This window comes from Geotrypetes seraphini, chromosome 14 (assembly GCF_902459505.1).
Source record: "Geotrypetes seraphini chromosome 14, aGeoSer1.1, whole genome shotgun sequence".
NCBI lineage: Eukaryota > Metazoa > Chordata > Amphibia > Gymnophiona > Dermophiidae > Geotrypetes > Geotrypetes seraphini.
Window position 1 is genome coordinate 71,010,113 of NC_047097.1, and position 22,368 is coordinate 71,032,480.

General features: G+C 40.6%; 1 protein-coding gene across 1 annotated transcript in view; it reads right to left on the minus strand.

Moving 5' to 3' along the window:
- IGF1R (insulin like growth factor 1 receptor) overlaps nt 1-7,757 on the minus strand; it is a 384,398-nt gene extending 376,641 nt beyond the window's left edge. The window contains exon 1 of the mRNA XM_033920005.1: nt 6,534-7,757. Within this exon, the coding sequence (XP_033775896.1) occupies nt 6,534-6,627 (94 nt within the window). The 5' untranslated portion in view covers nt 6,628-7,757. The remainder of the gene's footprint in view (nt 1-6,533) is intronic.
- Between the last annotated feature and the right edge of the window lie 14,611 nt (nt 7,758-22,368).

The following is a 22,368-nucleotide window of genomic DNA, read 5'->3' on the forward strand; positions in this document are numbered from 1 at the left end:
GCAGTCCTTACAAAGTTCAACATCATACAGAGAGAGAAGTTGTCGTTTTTATACATCAGGCTTTGTTACAAAAAGGACTTGTCTGGAAGCTTTTCATTTTTCTGTTGTTAGGAAAAAGTGCTTAGCTACTTTCAATATTTTGTCTTGTGAATTAACCATAATGTACCATGAGGATGTGAAGCAGTTTGCTGACCTACTCCTCATCCCAGAGAGACTTTCTGGGTTCACCAGTGACACAACATTTTTTTCCAGCGACATAGCACAACTTATTTGAAATTTAAATTAATTCTTGGGGGGGGGGGATCACATATTGTGGTTTGACCCTTTTAAACGTTTCAGTTCCTGCAATTTTCTACATACCATGGCCCATAAACAGCGCCTTAACTTAGGCACCTAACTTAAGTGATAAAAGCCATGTAAAAAAACACAATTAAAATATTGTTTTAAAAAAATGTAGGCCTAGAAAAATGGCACCTTCATCACATCTATGGAGGCACTTTACGAAGCCTAACACCACTGTAGGCATGGCTAACATCGGAAGTGGCGTTAGGCGTCGTAAAGCGCCTCTGCAAACATGATTCTAGAAACGCCATTGTGCGATTGACACACGAGCAGTGGCCATTTTTTAGGTGGACGACGACGGCACCATTTATAGAATCTGGGCCTGTGCATCTTTGGGATTTTTTTTTATTTTTTAAGACAGCCCAGATCAACCATGAAAACAACTTGAGCCTATATTGGCAAAATCCATTAATTTAAAAGCCAGAACAACTACTGGAATAAAAAAAAAAAAAAGAGAGAGCCAAAGAGATGCCAAGGGAGGAGGGGGAAGATGCCTCTTTCTAAAGATGCAACAGGTTTAATTATTCAGGCACGCTCAAAACAACCCAACTTTAAAAAAAATATATAAGTCTGCTCCCTCACAACCACTATTTCAAACCTGTTTGTCCCATAATATATTTTTACTCCCTCAGCTAACCTGAACACAAAACTTCCTATATGCTCTCTTCCCAATCCCAGCCTAACCAGTCAATCCCCTAATTGCTATGCCTACCCCCAATCATTTGCAAAACAATGCTCCCAACCCCCACCCTATGTTCTTCCACCACAATGTGGTCCTCTGTGCAAGTTTAACCTGTATTGAGTCCAAACTCCTGCGCTGTTCTCACAGGAGTTCAGGCACTGCATAGTTCAAATTCACCAAGCCAGGTGGGAGCAGGTAAAAACTAAGTACAGCTGTTCCAGAGGCAGCGACTCATAGTAAGACCCTGGAGAAGACCAGAGACTTCCAGACCACCCCCAACCAGTCCCCCTTCCTCAGCCCATACCAGCACTTACATGCCTTCAAAGCGTGGAAAGTGCCGTTTTAACATTTGTTTTGGTTTAATAAGAAGTCTGAACCTCCAAAACGAGTTAATTCTCCTGAACTTTTTCCACTGCTCTCCCGTAAGCCAGTCATATGCTCCGTTTACAGCATGCAACAAAATCCTCCATCTCCCTCAATCACCAACTACATCCATAAAGTCATTCTTTTTTAAAAAAAATTACGCCTTCAAGCAATAATTCTTAACCTATCTGCTTAGCAACTGCATCTGGCCATGAGGGGAAACTAGATTAAGCCGATTCACACAGAACATGTAAACATCACATACAATATCTCAGACGCAGCTTACCAAAATCCAGAAACAGAAGGGATCACCTATGACTAGTCTTGGTGTAAGCAATACAGACACTTACGGTATGTCTTACCCCAGCATTTTACAGCTGTCGTTAGTTCTATACTAAGCTTCCAGACTCTTCACAACAAACAGTTCCAAATTTTTTTATGTTCTGACCGTTTCTACAAAACTAAGGTAGCAACATCCTTCCTCAGATTCAAAGCAGACACAGACCAGTTGTGGACAACATTGCACATGGTTAAAACCATAACATTAGCAGTAAGTGAGATGACAATTCAGTTGGCAGGTATAGCAAGCAAAATAATTAGCATGTCCCTGTTATTTATTTATTTTAGTTCCTAAGGAAATATTTAGTGAGGGTGTTTTTCAGACCTCTGAAAGGTTCCGCCTACTTGGACATTTCCAGTAAATCAGTTATTCTGCTTATGCCAAACCCTTGGTCAGGACCCCATGTAAGAACACACACAAGGAATTAAATTAGACTGTACTGTGAATGGCAGGGAGTGCAGGGAAAGACATGCATGAAAAAAAGCACATTCTACAGCTAAGAAACAAAAAAGTTTGTCATATAGACAGACAGAAATAAATGAGGACCTAGCAATAGAACCATAAAAGGAAATGAGACAAGAAACAGCAAGTTGATATATATAGGGCCTGAATTTAAGGGGATTTTTTTCCCATAAATTCAAAATGGGGGTTATGGAAAAATAAAGTTAGCATTTATAGCTAAAAAAACAAACGAAAACCAAAACATGAACTTCATTACGATTTAAACCTTAAAGAAAATAAAATGTTCAGAACTGAAAATCAAGCTTTAGGAATTAGGAAATATACATACGTGGAACTAGCTCTCTCTGAAAGGAAGCACACATCACCCACTTTCTCTATTTAGCTCAGCAAAATAAATTTTAGCAGAAAAAAATTAAAAAAAAAACAACCATTAAAAGCTGTGCTTTTCTGGTTTAAATACATTTGAAATGTATAAATTAGAATGGAAAAATAAGATAGTACGATTGTCATTTCTCCAGAAGAACTCAATACAAGAAAAATATTGTGATTGATCTCTAGGGATGTCAGGGGTTTGGTTTTTTTTAGGTTAATTAAGGTGCCTCCTTCCCCCTCTAGCTATGGCAAGGGAAAAAAACATTTTAAAAGTATTTTCAGGTTGTTTCTTTACCCAAGCCAAATACAGATTTGTGTATCTTTTGAAAAGCTGACACCATGTGCAATCGTACACATATCCCTGTCACAAAAAGCCTCACTTGTTCACACACTTACTACATGCATGACACAGAAAGTAGCTGCAAAGAGAGCTCTGCCCTGTGAAAAATCACTTCATGCAAAACAAATGGCAAAGAAGCATCAGAACAGGGGGTTAACAAAACCAAACATACACAATTTATTTTGGTTTTAATTATTGTCTTGTTCACAGATAGAGAATTATGAAGCAAGACCTAGCTTGGAACTGTTCAAGATGCTGCTTTTTTAACACATAATTTAGGGAAAATGTTCGGGGGGAGGGGGTTCTACTGTTCTCATATCCTATTCAGTATTCATTCACAAAGAGTAAATGTGAAGGGGGAAAAATAAAAAAGATTTGCAAACTTCTGACAGAAAAACTGGCTGAACCAAAGAAAAATGTATATATATATATACATTTATTTTGTCAGATTTGTAAATCACCCCCCTCTTTGATAGAAAAGAACTTAAGGACTTTTTGCTCAACACCTAGAAAAGGACTTATTCTACAGTTTGTCCTGCTTATGTTCCAATAAAACATTTTTATAAGATTTTTTAAACAGAGTTTTATGATTCAGTAGCAAAAATTAGTCACCACCTCATAATGTTCAAGAGAAAAAAAGTTTAAGTGTGTCATAAGCATGAAGATCAAAAGACCACAGTATTTGGTATCAAATTTGATTCAATCGGGAAATAGCTTAGTACATAGGAGAAGCACCTAAGGAAGGAGCTAAACATGACTGCTATTGCCACTCAACTATCACCTGAAGACTTAACCAGGACACTCTTGCCTTTTACAAATGTTTCCCTTAACTCCTCTTCTCATTTTCAAACACGTTTTCTGTCCACCCCAATTAATCCCTTAACATAAGAATCTATATGGTCAGCTCAAAAAACTGAATAAAATGTTATAGATAACAAAATATGAAAAGGTTGAAAACAAATACATAAAAATCAGGTCTACTCTCAGTTGAGTGGGATGATAAAACAAATACTAAAATTTCCCTTTTAAAAAAAAAACCCCAAGTGCTTAATTTAAGGAGTTTATCCAAAGCAGCACCAAATTCAGTCCTGGAAAGTGAAATTAGAACTATTAGTTTGAGGTTTTTCACCCCCTTTTACCTTTAAGAATTATTAAATGTAGTTACTAATGTGGCATTAAGATATTTATCAAACTGTTCCAGCTCATATTGTAACAGCTTCCAAACTACCCAATTCTAAATTTACTCAGATTAACCACCACAGTCAACTGTGGCTCCTGCTGAAAACCAGCCATTTTTCCATTGTGCTGTTATCATAAAGGCTGTTCCTTGTATTTATTTTTTATATTTTGTAAACAAAATAAAGCAAAACCCATTAGTACTACAGACCCCCCAGTGTTAACAAGAACTGAATAGAGCCTGCTTTAATTCTCTCTCAATCAACACCTATTTCCCACCTTCAATCTGCTAAAATTCTAGTTTCACACATTAGCCCAAAATCTAGCTGGACTAGTTTGTTTTAGCAATCATTGCTATGAACTCGCTCATTTATTAAAAGCTGAAATATGTACTGCCCCTTTTATTGTATAAACACATTTCTGTTCTATAGGGAACTTTATTTTTCAAAGCCCCACAAAATATCAAGTCCAAGCAAGCTGCAAATTCTGCCACAATCCATCAGAAAATTGTTACTATCTGCCTGTATTTCATTTTAATCTGACAGATATTAAAATAACACGATTTTCTAAACTAGAACTCTCCCCACTTAAACCTCTTGGAGCAATGAAATCTTTTGCAATTATTCAGTCACTTTTGCCTATTAACGATGTACCTATACACTGGAAGAAAAAAAAAATGAATTTTAGAGATCTTTTCAAAAGTAACATTTTCTTTATATGTTACTTATTTTTTAACAAAGAAAAGTGGATTTAAATAGTCTGTTAAAAGCATAGACATTATATAGGAGAAAGTCAAATTACTCAACAATTTTTACAAGAGCTGATGAGGGAGGGAAGCAAAGATATGAATAAAAACATTTAAATACAGCTTGGCAATTTGTTTCTCTTCAGTGACCCTCTTCTCCTAGCTCAAAACACCTAGATACAGAATGACAGCAATTTCTTCACCTTCACTCCCTGTGGCATGCTCTTAATCCATATAGATGATAAATGGCATTTTATAATTTATATATACAGTATGTGTAATAGTTATATTTTGCTTTATAGCATTAAGCCAACAATGAATTGTGCCCATTTTCTGAAAGTATGAACAGAATTCATGATATGGGGGGAAAAAAAAAAAAAGCTGTTCTTTGTTATTACAAAAACAATTTCTTGGAGCCCAGTGGAACTAAAAACAGTTTAGTAATTGCCTGGTAATCGTTTATTTCCTCTAGTCAACGTCATGAAAACACAGCTTTCTTTTCCCCCATAATGATGGTTTCCTACTATTTTTCACAATCTTAATGAAAATGACAGGGTGAACGAAAAGCAGCAGTGATTCAACAATTTATCTGCTAAAGCTATTGGAGGGGAAAAAAAACCCCAAAAAAAGCAATCGCACATCGTAAAGAGTTAAGTAGCAATCTGGTGCATCACAGAACACAACTGCTCCTACACACCCAACAATCTCTCTTACCCTATTCTAGGCCCAAACACGTGCCTGCAACTATTCCATCTTATCCCGAGCGCCATCAATCTCTCCAGCGCTAATGGTGTGTACATAAAAGCGTGCTTAAACCTTAAAATTGTTATTTATCTGTTTTCAAAAGGTTAACTATATAACATCGACACTTCAGCTTCCTTATCTTAAAAAGCAATTAGAGTGTCGGTCTTTTAGTAGCCATCACACTTTTCTAAAAGGAAAATAAAAGAAAAAAGCCAGCCAGCCTTGCTGTATTTGCCCCCGTGGAGGAGACGTGGGTTGCAGAAAACCCCGGGACTTCACACGAACTAATCATCCCAAGGGGGAGGATTTTGCAAGCCCCCTCCTCACATCCACGAGCATGCATCGGCAGAAGTGGGCGGGGACGTCTCCTATGCAAAGGTTTCATGCGATCAAAACAAAGTCTGCAAAAAAAAACCAAAACCAAACCCCAAGGTTACCCCGGCCAGGCAGCATCCACGACCGATTTCATCACTTACAAACGACACGATCCAGCAACCACGTTTTACCAACACATGGGGGGTGGGGGGGGGATAAGAAAATAGGAAGGTAGGATTTTATTCGCCCTGTTGAGCTGAATCCCACGGTTTTGGTCCCCCCCCCCCCCCAAGAGCTGTGCCTTAGCATGCCATGAATAAGAAAGCAACTCGTTAATTCGTTCCGTTCGTGTTCGGATGTCAACATCCTCTACAAATGCAGCTCCCAGATGGGGAGAACCCGCTTCAAGGTACCCCTTGCAAAAATAATAACACCTGGATTTGCACGAAAGCAGGACGGAGTCCAAAAGGCAAATGCTCTCGCCATGTAAACAAGTCACCCCCCCCCTCCCCTCCCCCGTTTCAGAAGTGCCCTCAAGTGTGCGTTCACTGCCATTTTCCTTCAAGAGGGAGTGGGGGGAGGGGAACACCACCCAAAGAGTGCTGGAAAGGCTCCAGGAGGAAAACAGCAGTGAGAAGAGCGCAATACTTACTCTCCGCATTGGCTGGCCAGAGCTGAAGCGTGGCAAAGAGAAGCAGAAAGCCCCAGGGCAAGGTCGGGGACCCTCTGGCGGCGTCACACTTCATTCCTCTAATGACGACAAGAAAAACCACCCCGAAAACTGCCCGGAAAGTGGGGGGGCGACGGATGGGGTGGGGTGGGGGGGACGAAAAAAAGGCCGAAGCAATCGCTCAGCCCCGCCGCTGACACGGCGCGCGGACGAGCGGCAAAAGCGGGGCGGACGGACGACACTGGCGCGCTGCCTCCTCCACCTCCATTTCGCCAACGACAAGAAGCGAAAAGCCGCCAATTTCCGCTCGCGCCCCCTCCCACAAAAAAAAAAACAACTGCCAATTAAACGAGAGAAATGAATGAAAGGCGGGGTGGGGTGGGGGGGTCACCAAAAAAAACACAAAGCCCGAAGGCGCTCCCCTCGCTGGCCAACGGCAAAGCGTGGAAGTGGTCAACGCTCCGGCTCCGAGCCCGTCTCTCCCTCTGGGCGCCGCATCCTCGCGCCGTCTCTCTGCGTGTGCGCGAGGGCGGCAGGGGGAGGGGCTGGCCGAGCGGCAGCTCGCTTCCTCCGCAATAGGCGCCCGATTGCTGAAGGTCAAAGCCGAGGGGGGGGGGGTTATTCTTTTCCTTACGGCGGCCGCCCCTCTTTCGTTTTTAGTGCTTTCTAGGGTGGGGGGGGAGGCTGCACTCGCCGTTCTCTCCCTCGGCGGCGTTTAACGCCGTAAACAAGAGCCTCGGCTGCGCTCCGTGGCGCGCGCGCCCCCGACTGGCGCCAACGAGCGCTCGGAACGCCGGATTTCGTGGACGTTGGGAGCGGGGCCCGCGCGCTGCCACCCAGTCAACAACAACAACAACAATAGAACCCTCGGGGGGGGGGTTGGGGGACTTCAGCATCACGTCCGAAGCGCCGCTGCCGAGTCTCTGCCCCCTGGGGGGGAAAAGGAGCTGGGTTTCATGAATGAAGCTGTGCGAGGGAGGCGGCGGCGGCTGCTCTTGTGGCTTTCCTTCTCACATTCTTTGCTACTAATTGATTTTCCTCTGGGCGCCGCTGTGGGCTGGGTTTTATTTCGTCGAACCACTCGCCCCCTCCCCCTCTTCGCCTCAGGTCCCCCCTTTCTCGTGCCAGAACCGCGTGGGGTCGTGGGGACCCTGTCCTCGGTCACGCTAGGATGTTATCGGGGGGGGGGGGGAGCGGTGCACACTCAGCCCCGGAGCTGCACGAGACGGGCGGGCTCTCCCAAGTTGTGCGCGCGAAGCCCGGGTCGCCCTCGCGCCTGCTCTGCTGTCTGTGGTGCCCTTTGAAAGGCGCGAGCAGTTGAGTGGGGAAGATGCGCCGAAGCTCTACTGGGCGTAGCAAGCCCTAAAGATGCGCCTAACTTGACGGATTTTGCAACCAGGGATGCAGCACGCTCTGCCTACTGGGGGTTTTAACTCACATGTTAATCTAAACAGAAGTGTTTTTTTTTTTTTATGTGCATTGGAGAATGCTCTTTACTTCCTCTCTAATCTAAGTCTGCCTTTTATTGTTGAAGAATCCGTAGTCAATAGTAAACATTTACAAGGAGGCCCAGAGGTCTGTCTGATGCATGGAAATTAAGCAAATACCACCTTGAAAGCTTGGCAAACCAAAGGGCGATTCACATCAATAAGGGGAAAGCCAGCATTACAAATGAGGTCTGTGACACTGCCACAGATTAAATTGAGCAAACTCTAATAGATGGTGCCCTATGTGCTGGTAGTAGTTTGCAGTGCTATGCAGAATATTGATCATCTTTGACTGCAAGGCCCCTGCATACTTTCTCATTGTTATGCTCACAGCCAATTCCTGGCAGTAGGGGATATTGTGGATTATAAACAAACAAACAAAAAAGATGCAAGTGAAATTAAACACACTGCACACACAAAAATCCACCAGATATGTGTTTTATCCATGCTTTTTCATTTTAAGAGCTGTAAGAACAGTTGTGCAAGGATGAGAAGACTTAAATAGTCTGCCCACTTGGCCCTTTCCTCCTGCAGCTGTTTCATCTCTGGTCATTTCTTGGACCTGTCTCTAGTACAGTTGAATTTGAATAATTACCAAATGTGAAAAGCACAGGATAAAATTTACACCAAAGAGTTATGCCAACAAAAAAAGGAAACAACTAATAACAGATTTTTAGTCCCAGATGAATGACCATTCCCAAGTAATCATTACCCGTGTCCTTGTTTTTCTCTATAGTGGAAAAGAAAATTGATAGAAAGCTAGAACTTGTGAAATAAAATGCTTCTATAATTAATTGCATTTGTTTAGCATGTTGTCAGCCTACACTTTGCCTTGCAAGAGTCCTGTAATATCCAGCTTGGGAAAACTGTTTTTAGTAGATTTAGAAACAAATCACATTTACAATTCCAAATAAGAAATAAACAAAACACCAAAGATTTATTCTACATAAGCAAAATTATCATTAGTAGATTTTTTAAAAACCCACCCAGCCTCATACTGTATGGCTGCCTAAATCTCTATCTCACCTCCTCATGTTTAAGGACAATTTTGTAAATTATATTTTTCTCAGTATTTCTATGAGAAAATGGAGTAGACTGGCATTCTGAATGCTCCCAAGTGCTAAACAATTGTTTGCTACTTCTTGTTTCAGTAGTGAAAGCATTATCACTGAACACCAGCAATTAAACAAAAATGCCATACAACTGTTCTGAGAAACAAACAACTTTTTAATTATCTTGTGGCACTTACAAAGTTTTCGTATTTTATCACTTGGACTCCTGTGTTGGAGTATATAACATTTGACATTTCAGACACCCAGGAAAAAAGTATAGCAAGAAACATGTACAAAAGTTCAGTTGAAGTATATGATTGACAGCAGGAATACATATTTAAAACCAATACAAAAATATGCAAAGCATCATGAAACATTTTTTTACTTTTTTAAAGTTCTGTTAATTGGCTTTTGTGTATGCAAAACAAGATAAATAAAAACAGAAAATCTAGAAAGAATTATAAATTTACCATTAAAAAAATGTTTGAAAACTACAAAAAAAAATAATTGGATGGATTGGAAGCCCTGTTTATGAAAGACATATTGATTAGACTGTTTAATTGCAGTGGTTATCATTGTTTTAATTTACTTTTGATGCCTTATATATTTGTCTATTATGATATTGGAATTCACTAAAGGACCTTTGATTAATGGACTCAGTTCAAATAAATACATGAATAAACTTGGTTAGAATGCTAGAAAGAGATTAAGAAATTGTTAGATTAAATTAGAATCTATGTAACTATATTTTGTCACCAAAATTATTTTAAATTTGATGTTGGGCATTAATAAAATGTCATATCTCTATAGGCGAATTTATAGCTTTTGTATTAGAGCTTTCTCCCACTTGTTTATTTTGTGCATTTATGGATTTTTGTTTGTAATCTATTTCAGCTTCTGGGAAAGCATCAATAAAAATTTAAGTCAGAAAAACATTTTGTCACCATGCTACAAATTGTTTCTATGTATCTATGGATTTGTTTGGTATTTTTTAATGAAGAATAGAAAATATAATAATATTAATAAATAAAATCATGCAATTGCTATGCAAGTCCATATATGCACAATCCATAAAGGTTTTTAACAGACAAGCTATAGGGCAATGCCTTTTTAATCATTCAATTTAATATAGTTGTGACCATTTTAAGAATTAATTCTTAGATTATGATTATCAATGAGCAAAAATATTATTAAAATATTACTAGGAAAATTGATCTTAAATAATAGAAATCTCCTGGAACACTGCTGGTGTTTGGTCTGTTTTACTGGATTGTAGGTCACCTAGAAATACATTTCATGTAAGTTAACTCTCAAATCTCTGTTGTGGGTTCTGTATAGGAGTTTAAGTTGGACTCTCTAGCCATGGCCCTGAAATAGTAAATTCCAAGCTTAGTTCTAGAAAATACTCTAACCTTGTAAGCTGTTCAAATAGAGTCTCCTCTCTGTTATGACTAGGGGAGGAGGATGTTATCAATGTGGGCAACTGAGAAGACATATTATTTTATTGTTAACCCAATTATTAATAACTAGGAGTTAGTGGTAAAATGACACATGTTGATAAATTCCCCCCTTCATAGTAGCCCAGATTGATAAGGATACCCCTAAATCTTGAGTATAGTGAAATGGTAGCTAAAAGGGGGAAATATTCCATTTTACACATAATGTGTGAGCACATTTTGGAAATTGTTAATCTGGAAAGAAAATCCAAGAAATGTATGAAGTTTGGAAATTTGCAATTTTGGCATTCAGAACTGTAATCCATTGCTGCTGAATACAGGAAGCTTTTCTGTGAGTGAAATAATTTTAATAATATTTTTAATAATCCCTCATCTTATGAGGAACACTTCTCCCATTTTTTTTTGCTTCCTGGAGTAGATGTACTGTATTTTATGGAATATGACAAAGCAGGGTTTAGCAATAAGGTAGCATGGAAGCTTCATGGTGCAGTAAACCTGTAGTCTAGGATACCATTGGCCAACACGAGAGGCTACTTGCATACAAGAGAGTTATCTCTAAAATGGGATTCTTCTCTGATTTGAGTTATACACATTTTGTGACAGAATTGATTAAGCCTTTCTCCATGGGTGTGCAGCTAGATAATTACCATACAGTTACAAAAACATATATGTCTGTTTGTATATATAAGCAAACAGGTTATGGTTTTTGGTAAGGTCATAAAAGCATGTAGAAAGCGTTTCTGCTGTCCCCAGTGTCAAATGCTGATATGCACTGCGGTTCTTCTCTTTGAATCTGCCTACCTGTAGACTCAGTGGTACGGTACAAGGATTGCTCACACCTCCTGTCTGTTGTGGCTTTCCTGTGGTCAAAATGTCTCAGCTAAGGGCTTTCCAAGTTGGTCACTGTTTTTATGTGCATTCTGGGAACAAAGCTCTGTATTGTTTTTGTGCTAAGCATTCAGAGAATTTTTTTTTTCTAATTAGATTTATGATCTTGTTATGACGATGCAATTAAATTGAATCAGGTTGGGCAGACTGGATGGACCATTCGGGTCTTTATCTGCCGTCATCTACTATGTTACTATGTTACTATGTTACTATGATGGTTCAGTTAAACCTAAAATTAAACAAGAAGTGTGAGCATTTTGTTAGTTCAATGCACAGAAATGAAAGTCAATGAGCAGCTATGTAAGGTGAAACTTTCTTTTTTTACAGGACTAAAAATAAATCCTTCTCTTGATTAGCATTAGCCAAAAGGATCACAGCGGTGACATTTCCTTGAGTCAAAGTAAATAAAAGGTGGCATTGCTTGTATGTTCAGCTAACATCACCTGTTGTGTTTTAGGCGTGGGTTTGGATTTTAGATTTGATCACCTTTCCAAATTCAAACTGGAGAAAAAAAAAGCTCCAATCAGGGGGCAACTTTATAGGGATTGGGGACTTGTATACCGCCTTTTTGAAGTTTTACAACCATACTCAAAGTGGTTTACGTACAGATACTTTAAGCATTTTCTCTATCTGTCCCGGTGGGCAGTGGAGGATTAGGTGACTTGCCCAGGGTCACAGGGAGCAGCGTGGGGTTTGAACCCACAATCTCAGGGTGCTGAGGCTGTAGCTCTAACCACTGCACCACGCTCTCCAATGCAATATCGGAAGTGAGCCAAGTATAGAACAATGAAGCCATTGTGACATCACTGCTGAGGTTGGCTCTTGGGCATTGGTGGAATGAGGCATTATGACATCACAATATGAGCTCTGGAATGTTGCTGCTATTTGGGTTTCTGCCAGGCATTATGACATCAGGGAAAGGGATGGGGATTTGTTTAACGCCTTTTTGTAGTTTTAAAACCATACTGAAAGCGGTACTTCCGGTGGGCTCACAATGTATCTAATGTATCTGAGGCAGTGGAGGATTAAGTGACTTGCCCAGGGTCACAGGGAGAAGCTCTAACCAGTACACCACACTCTCCTCTTGTATAAAAGTATTTTCCACATGTAAACCACATTTTATATGTGGAAGATCGCTCTTTAAAAAATTGCACATGAATACAGATGCACGAGGCTGTTGGTGTCTTCATGTGTTTATGGCATTTCTTAGTAAAGATGAGATTAAAAAAAAAAAAAGTTTATTACTTTTAAGCAATCTGCGTATAGGCATGCCCAGGTGAATAAAGCTGAAATGTACATACAGTGGTGCCTCACACAACGAACTTAATTCGTTCCAGGAGCAAGTTTGTTATGCGAAAAGTTCGTTATGTGAAACGCTTTTTCCCATAACAATACATGTTAAAAAAAATAATTCGTTCTGCAGCATAAAATATGCTAAGATGACATAAAAAAAGATAAATTTGTCAAAATGGTGAAAATGGTGGTCTTGCTGAGGCCAAACTCTTTGACGAGGTCACACTGTTTTACCCCACATTCACTCCTTCTAATTATTTCCCGTTTCATTTCAACAGAAATCACCTTCCTGTTTTTTTAGAAGCCATGATATATATATAAAAAATATTGAGTTTATCTTAAAAGGACGACTGTATACAGTGAGAGAGGGCAGTTAAGCGCAGTGACTAACGACTGCCTGCAGTGCCTGCGCGGAAGGATGCAATACATCGGCAGCTCGGGCGACTTCGTTGTGTGAAACGAAGTTCGTTGTGTGAAACGAAGTTCGTTGTGTGAAGTTCGTTGTGTGAAACGAAGTTCGTTGTGTGAATCAAGACATGAAGTTCGTTGTGTGCAGTGTTCGTTGTGCGAGGCGTTCGTTATGCGAGGCACCACTGTATATATATATATATATATATATATATATTCCAGAGGACACGATGTCACCTGAAAGATAATGCTGAATAGTTTTTCTGTTACTAAAATGTTTCCTCTTAAACTTCAGTTGCCAAAAAGTTTACCCTGTGGAGCTTCTGATGGACCTCTTTGGAACTTCAAGCGCTGTCTCTAGGCATATTGCCTTTCTGTCAAAGGAAGCACTGGAAAGTGGACTTTTCCCCCCACTTGAAGCACCCTAAGCCCTGACATATGGCATCAAGGCGACCAGCTGCAGGAGGGTCTCTCTTTCCCTGTTGAGATTCCCGGAGCAAGGCTTGCACAGCTCAAGGAGACGCTGATTCCTGAAGCGCATTTCATTGTGGCATGCTGTTTGCAAATGCACCAAATCCCACCCCAAAGCCTATTCCAGTTAACTCCTGAAACTATAGTTGGAACTGAGTAAGTATATTCTTCCCCAGAAGCCTACTGGGATTCCCCTGGAGTATTTATGGGATGCCCTGGCAGGACTGGAGACTTGTTTGGCTTTGTCTTTTCAAATTCATGAATCCTCTGGTTGAGTGATCACATTAGAACACAGGAAGTTTTCTTCTTGGAAATAGCCACAGAAGTTTAACAAAAGAAGATTTCTGAAGAACAAGATTTGCTAGTGAAAACCAATTTAGTGCTACATAAGAAAACTGAAAACCTAGACAATATTCTGAGGTAGAAAATGATCGGCTTTATTGATTTTCCTAAAGTTCCTTCTGTGTCACCTTTTGATTACTTTTAAATTTTATCTTTCAGAGATCCTAAAGGTCCCAGAGCAATTGTACCTCCCCCAATATCATTAATTTATTATAATCTTTTATTTGTTAGGAAAGAATCAGATCAGGTTAGCACACATGAAGTGGATGTTTCATAAGACCATAAGAATTGCCGCTGCTGGGTCAGACCAATGGTCCATCCTTCCCAGGAGTCCACTCACACGGCGGCCCCAAGGTCAAGACCGGTGCTTCAAATTAGTCCAGTCTCACCAGTTTAGCATGAACTTGTCCAACTTTGTCTTGAATCCCTGGAGGGTGTTTTCCCCTACAACAGACTCCGGAAGAGCGTTCCAGCTCTCCACCACTCTCTGGGTGAAGAAGAACTTCCTTACGTTTGTATGGAATCTATCCACTTTCAACTTTAGAGAGTGTCCTCTCGTTCTCCCTACCTTGGAGAGGATGAACAGGCCGTCTGTCTGTCCTTTGATGTTTTAAACATGGCTCAAACTGAAAGATAAAATGGGGGGAGGGGGAACCCATCTACTTTAATTGTTAAATTTGTTTTAGATTCAGATTGTAACTTGGTAGTGAGGCTTCTTTTTTTTTGTCATTGACAGACCCTAGTCCTGAATTATAAGGGTACATTTGATATACTGTCCTTTGCATTACAGCAACAAAGGAGTTCAAAATAAAAGACTCAAGAAAGAATCAGTAGGAGAGAGAAAGAAAAACAAAACAACTAATTACTTGTTGAAAGAGCCAGGTTTTGAGTAGTTACTTAAATGAGGTGTGAAATAGTTCCAATTTTATTTAAAGTGGTAATTTGTTCCAAAGCTTGGGAGCAGCATAGGTGAAAATGGTTTCAGAAGTAATATCTTAAGAACCTAAGAATAGCCTTACTGGGTGAAACTAAACTAAACTAAACCTTGGGTTTATATACCGCACCATCTCCACGAATGCGGAGCTCGGCACGGTTTACAGGAAGAAGGATGAGAGGAACTACAGTGGAGAGATTAAAGAGTTAGGTGTAAAGGGGGAAGGTGAGAGGCCTAAGAGGGGGGAAGTGTTACAGTTTTGAGAATAGCCAGGTTTTTAGGTGTTTGCGGAAGAGTTGGAGGGAGCTTCAGGTTCGGAGTGGGGAGGTGAGGTTATTCCAGATCTCAGTGATTCTAAAGGGGAGGGATGACCCAAGTTTGCCTGCATGGGAAATACCTTTTATGGAAGGGAAGGATAGTTTAAAAATTTGGGAGGATCTGGAGGAAGTAGGGGTTGGGGTCCATCAAGCCCATTAGCCCGTTCTCACGGTGGCCAATCCAGGTCCATAGTACCTGGCCAAAATCCAAGGAGTAGCAACATTCCAGAATCCCAAAGAGTAACAAAAGATTCTAGAACCCCAAAGAGTAGCAACATTCCAGAATCCTAAAGAGTAACAAAAGATTCTGGAACCCCAAAGAGTCTCAAGATTCCAGGCAGAATCTCAAAGAAGAGCAAGATTCTGGAACCCCCAAAGAGTAGCAACATGCCATGCTACCGATCCAGGGCAAGCGGTGGCTTCCCCCCTGTATTTCTCAGTCACAGACTATGGACTTTTTCTCTAGAAAATTGTCCAAACTTTTCTTAACACCAGCTACGCTATCTGCTCTTACCACAACCTCTGGCAATGCATTCCAGAGCTTAACTATTCTCTAAAAAAAAAAATTCCTCCTCTTGGTTTTAAAAGTATTTCCCTGTAACTTCATCGAGTGTCCCCGAGTCTTTGTAATTTTCGATCCACTTGTACCCGTTCTACTCCACTCAGGATTTTGTAGACTTCATTCCTATCTCCCCTCAGCCGTCTCTTTTCCAAGCTGAAGAGCCCTAACCATTTTAGTCTTTCCTCAAATGAGTGTCTCTCAAACTGTGCCACGGCACAGCAGTGTGCCCCGAAGAGCTTCCATTTTACTTTATTTGTAAAAATTTCCTTCATAAGTATACACTAGAATAGATGAGTGTGTGCATAAGGATACAACCGCCCAGACAAGTATCATTCTTTGACGTGATTGGTCCTTGAAAACTAACAGCAAGTTATGTTATGTTTTATGCAGTAGTTATCCTAACGAGCAACAAAGCAATCAAGGCTTTGTTACCGTTTGGATCTTCTTAAATTTGCAAACTTGGATTGCCAACTGACAGAAATTAAATTGAAAAAGCGAGAATGACTGCAGATGGTGAATGATGAAAGGAAAGGAGAGACAGGGGAGATATGATTCAAACGTTCAAATACATGAAGGGTATTAACGTAGAACAAAATCCTTTCCAGAGAAAGGAAAATGGTAAAACCAGAGGACATAATTTGAGGTTGAGGGGTGGTAGATTCAGGGGCAATGTTAGAAAATTCTACTTTACGGAGAGGGTGGTGGATGCCTGGAATGCGCTCCCGAGAGAGGTGGTGGAGAGCAAAACTGTGACTGAGTTCAAAGAAGCGTGGGATGAACACAAAGGATCTAGAATCAGAAAATAATATTAAATATTGAACTAGGCCAGTTACTGGGGAGGGCTTCAATGGCTGGGAGGGTGTAGATGGGCTGGAGTAAGTCTTAACAGAGATTTCGGCAGTTGAAACCCAAGCACAGTACCGGGTAAAGCTTTGGATTCTTGCCCAGAAATAGCTAAGAAGAAAAAAAATTTTTTTAAAAAATTTAAATTGAATCAGGTTGGGCAGACTGGATGGACCATTCGGGTCTTTTTCTGCCGTCATCTACTATGTTACTATGTTACTATGTGTGCTTGCTTGACTCTCAAGCCGTGTTTTGATGTAGTCAGGAGCTGACAATTGTAGACCTTTGTGAACTAGAATAAAAAAATGGAATACGTGCCAAGACAGAGAACCAACGTTCTAGTTTCAACAGAAGTGTCACGTGATCATATCTATGCACCTTACAGAGACGTTTGACTGCTGTTGACTACAAGAGCAGATGTTTCAACTATGGACACGTTAGCGTTTAGGTGCACTGATATTTAGCGTGCCTTAGTAAAAGCAGGGGAGTATTTGTCCATTTAGGGCTCCTTTTACGATGGCGTGCTAGTGTTTTTAGCGCACGCTATAGTGTGCGCTAGCTGAAAAACTGCCGCCTGCTCAAGAGGCATTTTAGCGCTCACTATTCCGCCCATTAAGGCCCTAATGTGCCTTCGTAAAAGGAGCCCTTAGTGTAAGAGAAGAGGAAAGGGTGCAAAAGGGATTAGGAAATTGTATGAATAGGCAGCCCGAGAGCTCGTCTCGACGGGCGTACCTAACGCGGAGCTGGGAGGCCCGCGTGGTAGCCCGTCGGAGACGCGGGGACGCTGGGGGGAGCAGGAGGCAGGAGATTGGTCGGCAGGTCTTCCCGCCGTCAGGAAGACCTGCCATTGGGTAGTCGTGGCCGCAGAGGGCGTCGGGAGGGGGGATGGGTTGATTCCACTGTTATTCAGATTTGGTTATATGGAGAGAGAGTTTGTCTGGACGGTGTGGCTCACTGGTAGAGCTGCTGCCATCTGCACCCCGAGGTTGTGAGGTCAAATCCCAGTGACCCTGGGCAAGTCACTTAATCCTCCAGAGCCCACAAAACAGGCAGGATACAAGTCCCCATTCCCTCTCCCTTGTAGCCAGCTAGAAACAGGTTTAAGGCAGGAATTCAATGAGGGAGTTTGATAAAGAGTGAAGAGAATTTGAATGTCATCTGCATGACAGTAGGGGCTACACCCTTGGAATTGAAAGAGGGACAATAAAGAGATTGAAGAGCATGAGAGTTAAATAGATCCCTGAGAGGCCAAGATTTTTTTTTTTTTCTAAAAAGTTATTCTGGGGGGAAAAAAAATCAGATAGCATTGGGAAAGGTACGAGGAAAGCCATTTGAGAACTAAGTCAGACATTCCAGTGGAGAAAAGACAATGAAGTAATACCTAATCTTTCTTTTAATAATTTATATTACGCATATCCTACAATTCTGTGCGGATTACAGATTATTCAGGGACTCATGCATTCTTTCCCTAACTGTCCTGGTGGACTCCAACTCTATCTAAAGTCCCTGGAGCAATGGGGATTAAGTGACTTTAGCTCTAACCACTGCACCACACATCATAATAAGAACATGGGTCAGACCCGAGGTCCATCGTGCCCAGCAGTCCGCTCACGCGGCGGCCCAACAGGTCCAGGACCTGCACAGTAGCCCCCTATCTATACCCCTCTATCCCTTTTTCCAGCAGGAAATTGTCCAATCCTTTCTTGAACTCCAGTACCGTACTCTGTCCTATTACGTCCTCTGGAAGTGCATTCCAGGTGTCCACCACACGCTGGGTATAAAAAATCTTCCTAGCATTTGTTTTGTATCTGTCCCCTTCCAATTTTTCTGAATGCCCTCTTGTTCTTATATGTTTTGAAATTTTGAAGAATCTGTCCCTCTCTACTCTCTCTATGCCCTTCATGATCTTGTAGGTCTCTATCATATCTCATCTGAGTCTCCGCTTTTCCAGGGAGAAGAGCCCCAGTCTCTCCAATGACTATTGATTTCCTATCAGAAATTTTTGACTTCTTTGGAGAAGATGGGACATGGAGCATCGTCTCCTGTGCTGATCAGTTTTGAGGCACAGATGACACTCAATGGGTCTTTGTGTTTGAAGTTCTTCATTCATATGAATTTACTAAGCCTTTTTAAACAACTATTCATGCTCTCTACTGTGCTCCCTTTGTGGAGGTGTTGGTCAATGGGATGCCATCAAGAGTCTTTTTTGGTATACCAGCGGATGCAGGGGTGTCACCTTTCACCTTTATTGTTTGACCTGACTTTAGTTCCCTTGATCTGGGATATCCTGAATTGCCCAGATATACAGGGAGTTGTGGTGGGGAAAGAATCCTTTAAAATATCCTGAAACTTTATCACCTGCATTGTTGGACACTTTTGCAGAATTAGGGGATTTTAGGGGGGATTTTTGCTTAAACACCTTTAACTGGAAGCCTTGACCAGCAACATGGATAGCCTAATCTAATCTTCTTTTTGTGTGTCATGCATACCTATGCAGGCTCACGGCGACTTACAGAGAAAAGGTAGAAATAGGGGAGGAGCAGAGGAAGGGAGATAGGGAAAAAGAGAAGACTTAAAGGATGGTAATTGACTTGTATGGAGAGAGTCTGAGAGTTTCATGCGGCCATCTCTGAAGCGGTTCTACCACTCCTTTATCTGTGTGGTGCCCACTGCTTTGTCCCTGAAGGCCTGTTGAATCTTGTAGATCAGTGGTCTCAAACTCAAACCCTTTGCAGGGCCACATTTTGGATTTGTAGGTACTTGGAGGGCCGCAGAAAAAATAGTTAATGTCTTATTAAAGAAATGACAATTTTGCATGAGGTAAAACTCTTTATACTTTATAAATCTTTCCTTTTGGTTAAGTCTCAAAAATAATGTTGTACTTTATAGCTAAAGAGACATATGATCAAGAAACTGTTTTATTTTACTTTTGTGATGATAAACATATTGAAGGCCTCAAAATAGTACCTGGCGGGCCGCATGTGGCCCCTGGGCCGCGAGTTTGAGACCACTGTTGTAGATCATTTCCACTTGGGAATTGCCAAGTTTTACATAAAATTTAATGCAGTAGCGTTGTTCAACTTTTTCTGTCATTTTGTCAAAAACAAAAATCCAATGGCACTCACTTACACTTCTTCGTCGGCAGTCTGCCGGTAACTGATAGCTTCTGTAGGCGGGAAAAAATTCAAGCCTACATACTTGCCCAAACCACGCCTCCCTAGCTTTATTTGTTTACGCAAGAAAAATTAAGGTCTGAAATTAAGGTTTGAACGGCCCTCGTAGATTCAGGTATCAAAGAGAAGAGTTTTCAGCATGGGAAGCTCTGTTTTACCCCTTGTGATAGGTGCAGGGCTCGTTCACTTACATCGGGTTTTACTAAACCGATGGTCAGCGAGGTAACAGTTCCAACGCTCATAGGGATTGAATGAGCATCCGAGCATTTACCCTGCCAGCCTGCAGCAAGAAGCTCTTCCGTGGTTTAGTAAAAGGAGCCCTTATTTAGGTGTAGAATTGGGTTCTTGTGGATGTCTATCTTTTTTTCTAATGGTCATTTTCCTTCAATGGCTATACTTCTTGCAGATTTTGCCTTTATATCTGAAACACAAAGATATAACTTTGTTGCATGCCCTGGTCTCCTGATTCAGGGTGTGGGTGGGGGTAGGGAGTTTAAAATGAAACTTTTGCAAACTTATTGGTAATTGGAGGCGAGGAGGACTGGTTCTGCCAGATCTTAAACTGGCTTGTTTAATTCAACACTTAGGGGACTGGTTTCTTCCGATGGAAGATTATACTCGTTTGTCTCTGCAGAAGATTTTTTTGCATTTCGTGCAGGCTAAGTCTTCGCCACTTCCGACTTCATTACATAAAAATATCCTTGTTCAACCCCTCTGCTTAGTGTGGTGGGCTCTGGCTCAGTTGTGGCACATTTCCTTTTGCCTGATAGCACTTTGAGAGATTTGGGGAGTTTGTTTTCTGAGGACTTGACTATGGTTGATTGTCTTGCATTTCGACAACTCTCCCACTATGTCTTCATTGTTATGCATTGAGATTGAAACTAAGTTGCAAGATGTATTGGATTTGCCTTCAGAGGATCCAATTTCTATTTCATTGCTACATAAATGTTTGTTGAGTGTTTGCCCTCCCCGAACATTTCATTTTCCTAACGACTCACTGGAGTTTGGACTTATGTTGCCAAATTAGTTCTAGGGATTTGTTGCAGCGTCTTCTGTATGTCCTATTCCGTACTGGGTGTCTAATGTTAATTGAGTGCTCTCTTAAGACCTTGCATTTCTCAATTGCAACGTTGTGTCTTGGGGAACATTTTGCCTCCTCGTTGTCTGAAATGTAACACTTTTCCCAAAACTTTTTATCATGCTTTTGGGAAATGCACCCTTATCAAATTCTTTTTTTTTTATTATTATTTATTTATTTTTAAGTTACATACCAAGTAAACACTTGTACAGAAAGTGGGTTAGTAGGATATGACCTATATCCAATATAAATCATAATCAGACCAAATTAAACAAAATGCATAAAAGAAAATTCTTTCAACTAACCCAACTCGAGTCCTCAAAATTTAGATCCAAGACTGCATTTAAGCGAGCAAAAGAGAAATAATATAAGAAGATAAATTACAAACAGAACTGAGGTGTGGGCAGTTTATATAAATTATAGAGCTGTTGGTTTCTCTTTATCCAGTCGAGACATAGCCAGAAAAGCAGTTAGCTGTTGAGGTTCCAAAAAACAAACCAACAAAAAACATATTTAACTGAGCAGTAGCAAATAATACACTTGCAAGGATGTCTCAGGTAAAACGTCGCTCCCAGTAAAGTGACTCCAGGTTTCAATAATAGGAATTCTCTACGTTGCTTATGAGTTTCTCTGGAAAGGTCAGGAAACATTTGTATTTTACAACCAAGAAACTCTTTCTGTCTATTTTTAAAGAAAAGTCTCAATAACCATGTTTTATCTATTGCGAGAGCTACAGTCAAAATCATTGTAGAAGGTACAACTGTTTCTCTATCTGGTGTTTCTAAGATTTCAGAAACATTCAGTGGTGCCTGGTTTGGTATTTTTGACTGCAATTGAGCCCCTTCTTTATTTGGCAAGTAATACACTTGAACAAATGGTGGTAAAGTTTCTTCTGAAACTTGCAAAATTTCCCTAGGAGTAACCGTAGTTAATCTGGGGAAGTTGTTTAATCTCAAATTATTATTCCGAGAATTGTTTTCAAGTGTTTCCAATTTCTTCCTAAGATTGATATTATCTTTGATTAGGGACTCCTGTACTTGTTTAGTCTTAAGAATATCTTGGTCAAGCTTTTAAATCGAAGCCTTTGAAACAGTCATATCCGCAGCCAAAACAACAGACATAAAAGAGTTCCGAAAAGAAATAAAAACACTACTGTTCAAAAAATATCTCCCATCACTCTAACCACCATCTAATGAATTCCTAATCAACTCCTTTGGGAACACCCACCTATAGTATCTCTTTGTCCAACCCAATCTAAACACTCTACAGTCCATATCATCAACATTAAGTAACCAACATCATACAATCATCAACATTATAAATACACCTCGCTTACAATTATATGATGCTACTCTCCACCTGAAGAAACTCGATTCAGTTCATGTAACATCTTCTGTGATCTAGAATGTATTGTAATTCTTTTATTCTCCACCCGATGTAACTTGATTCAGTTGATATGTATTATCTTCTGTGATATTGAAGTATCATAATTCTTTACTGTTCCTGTAACTT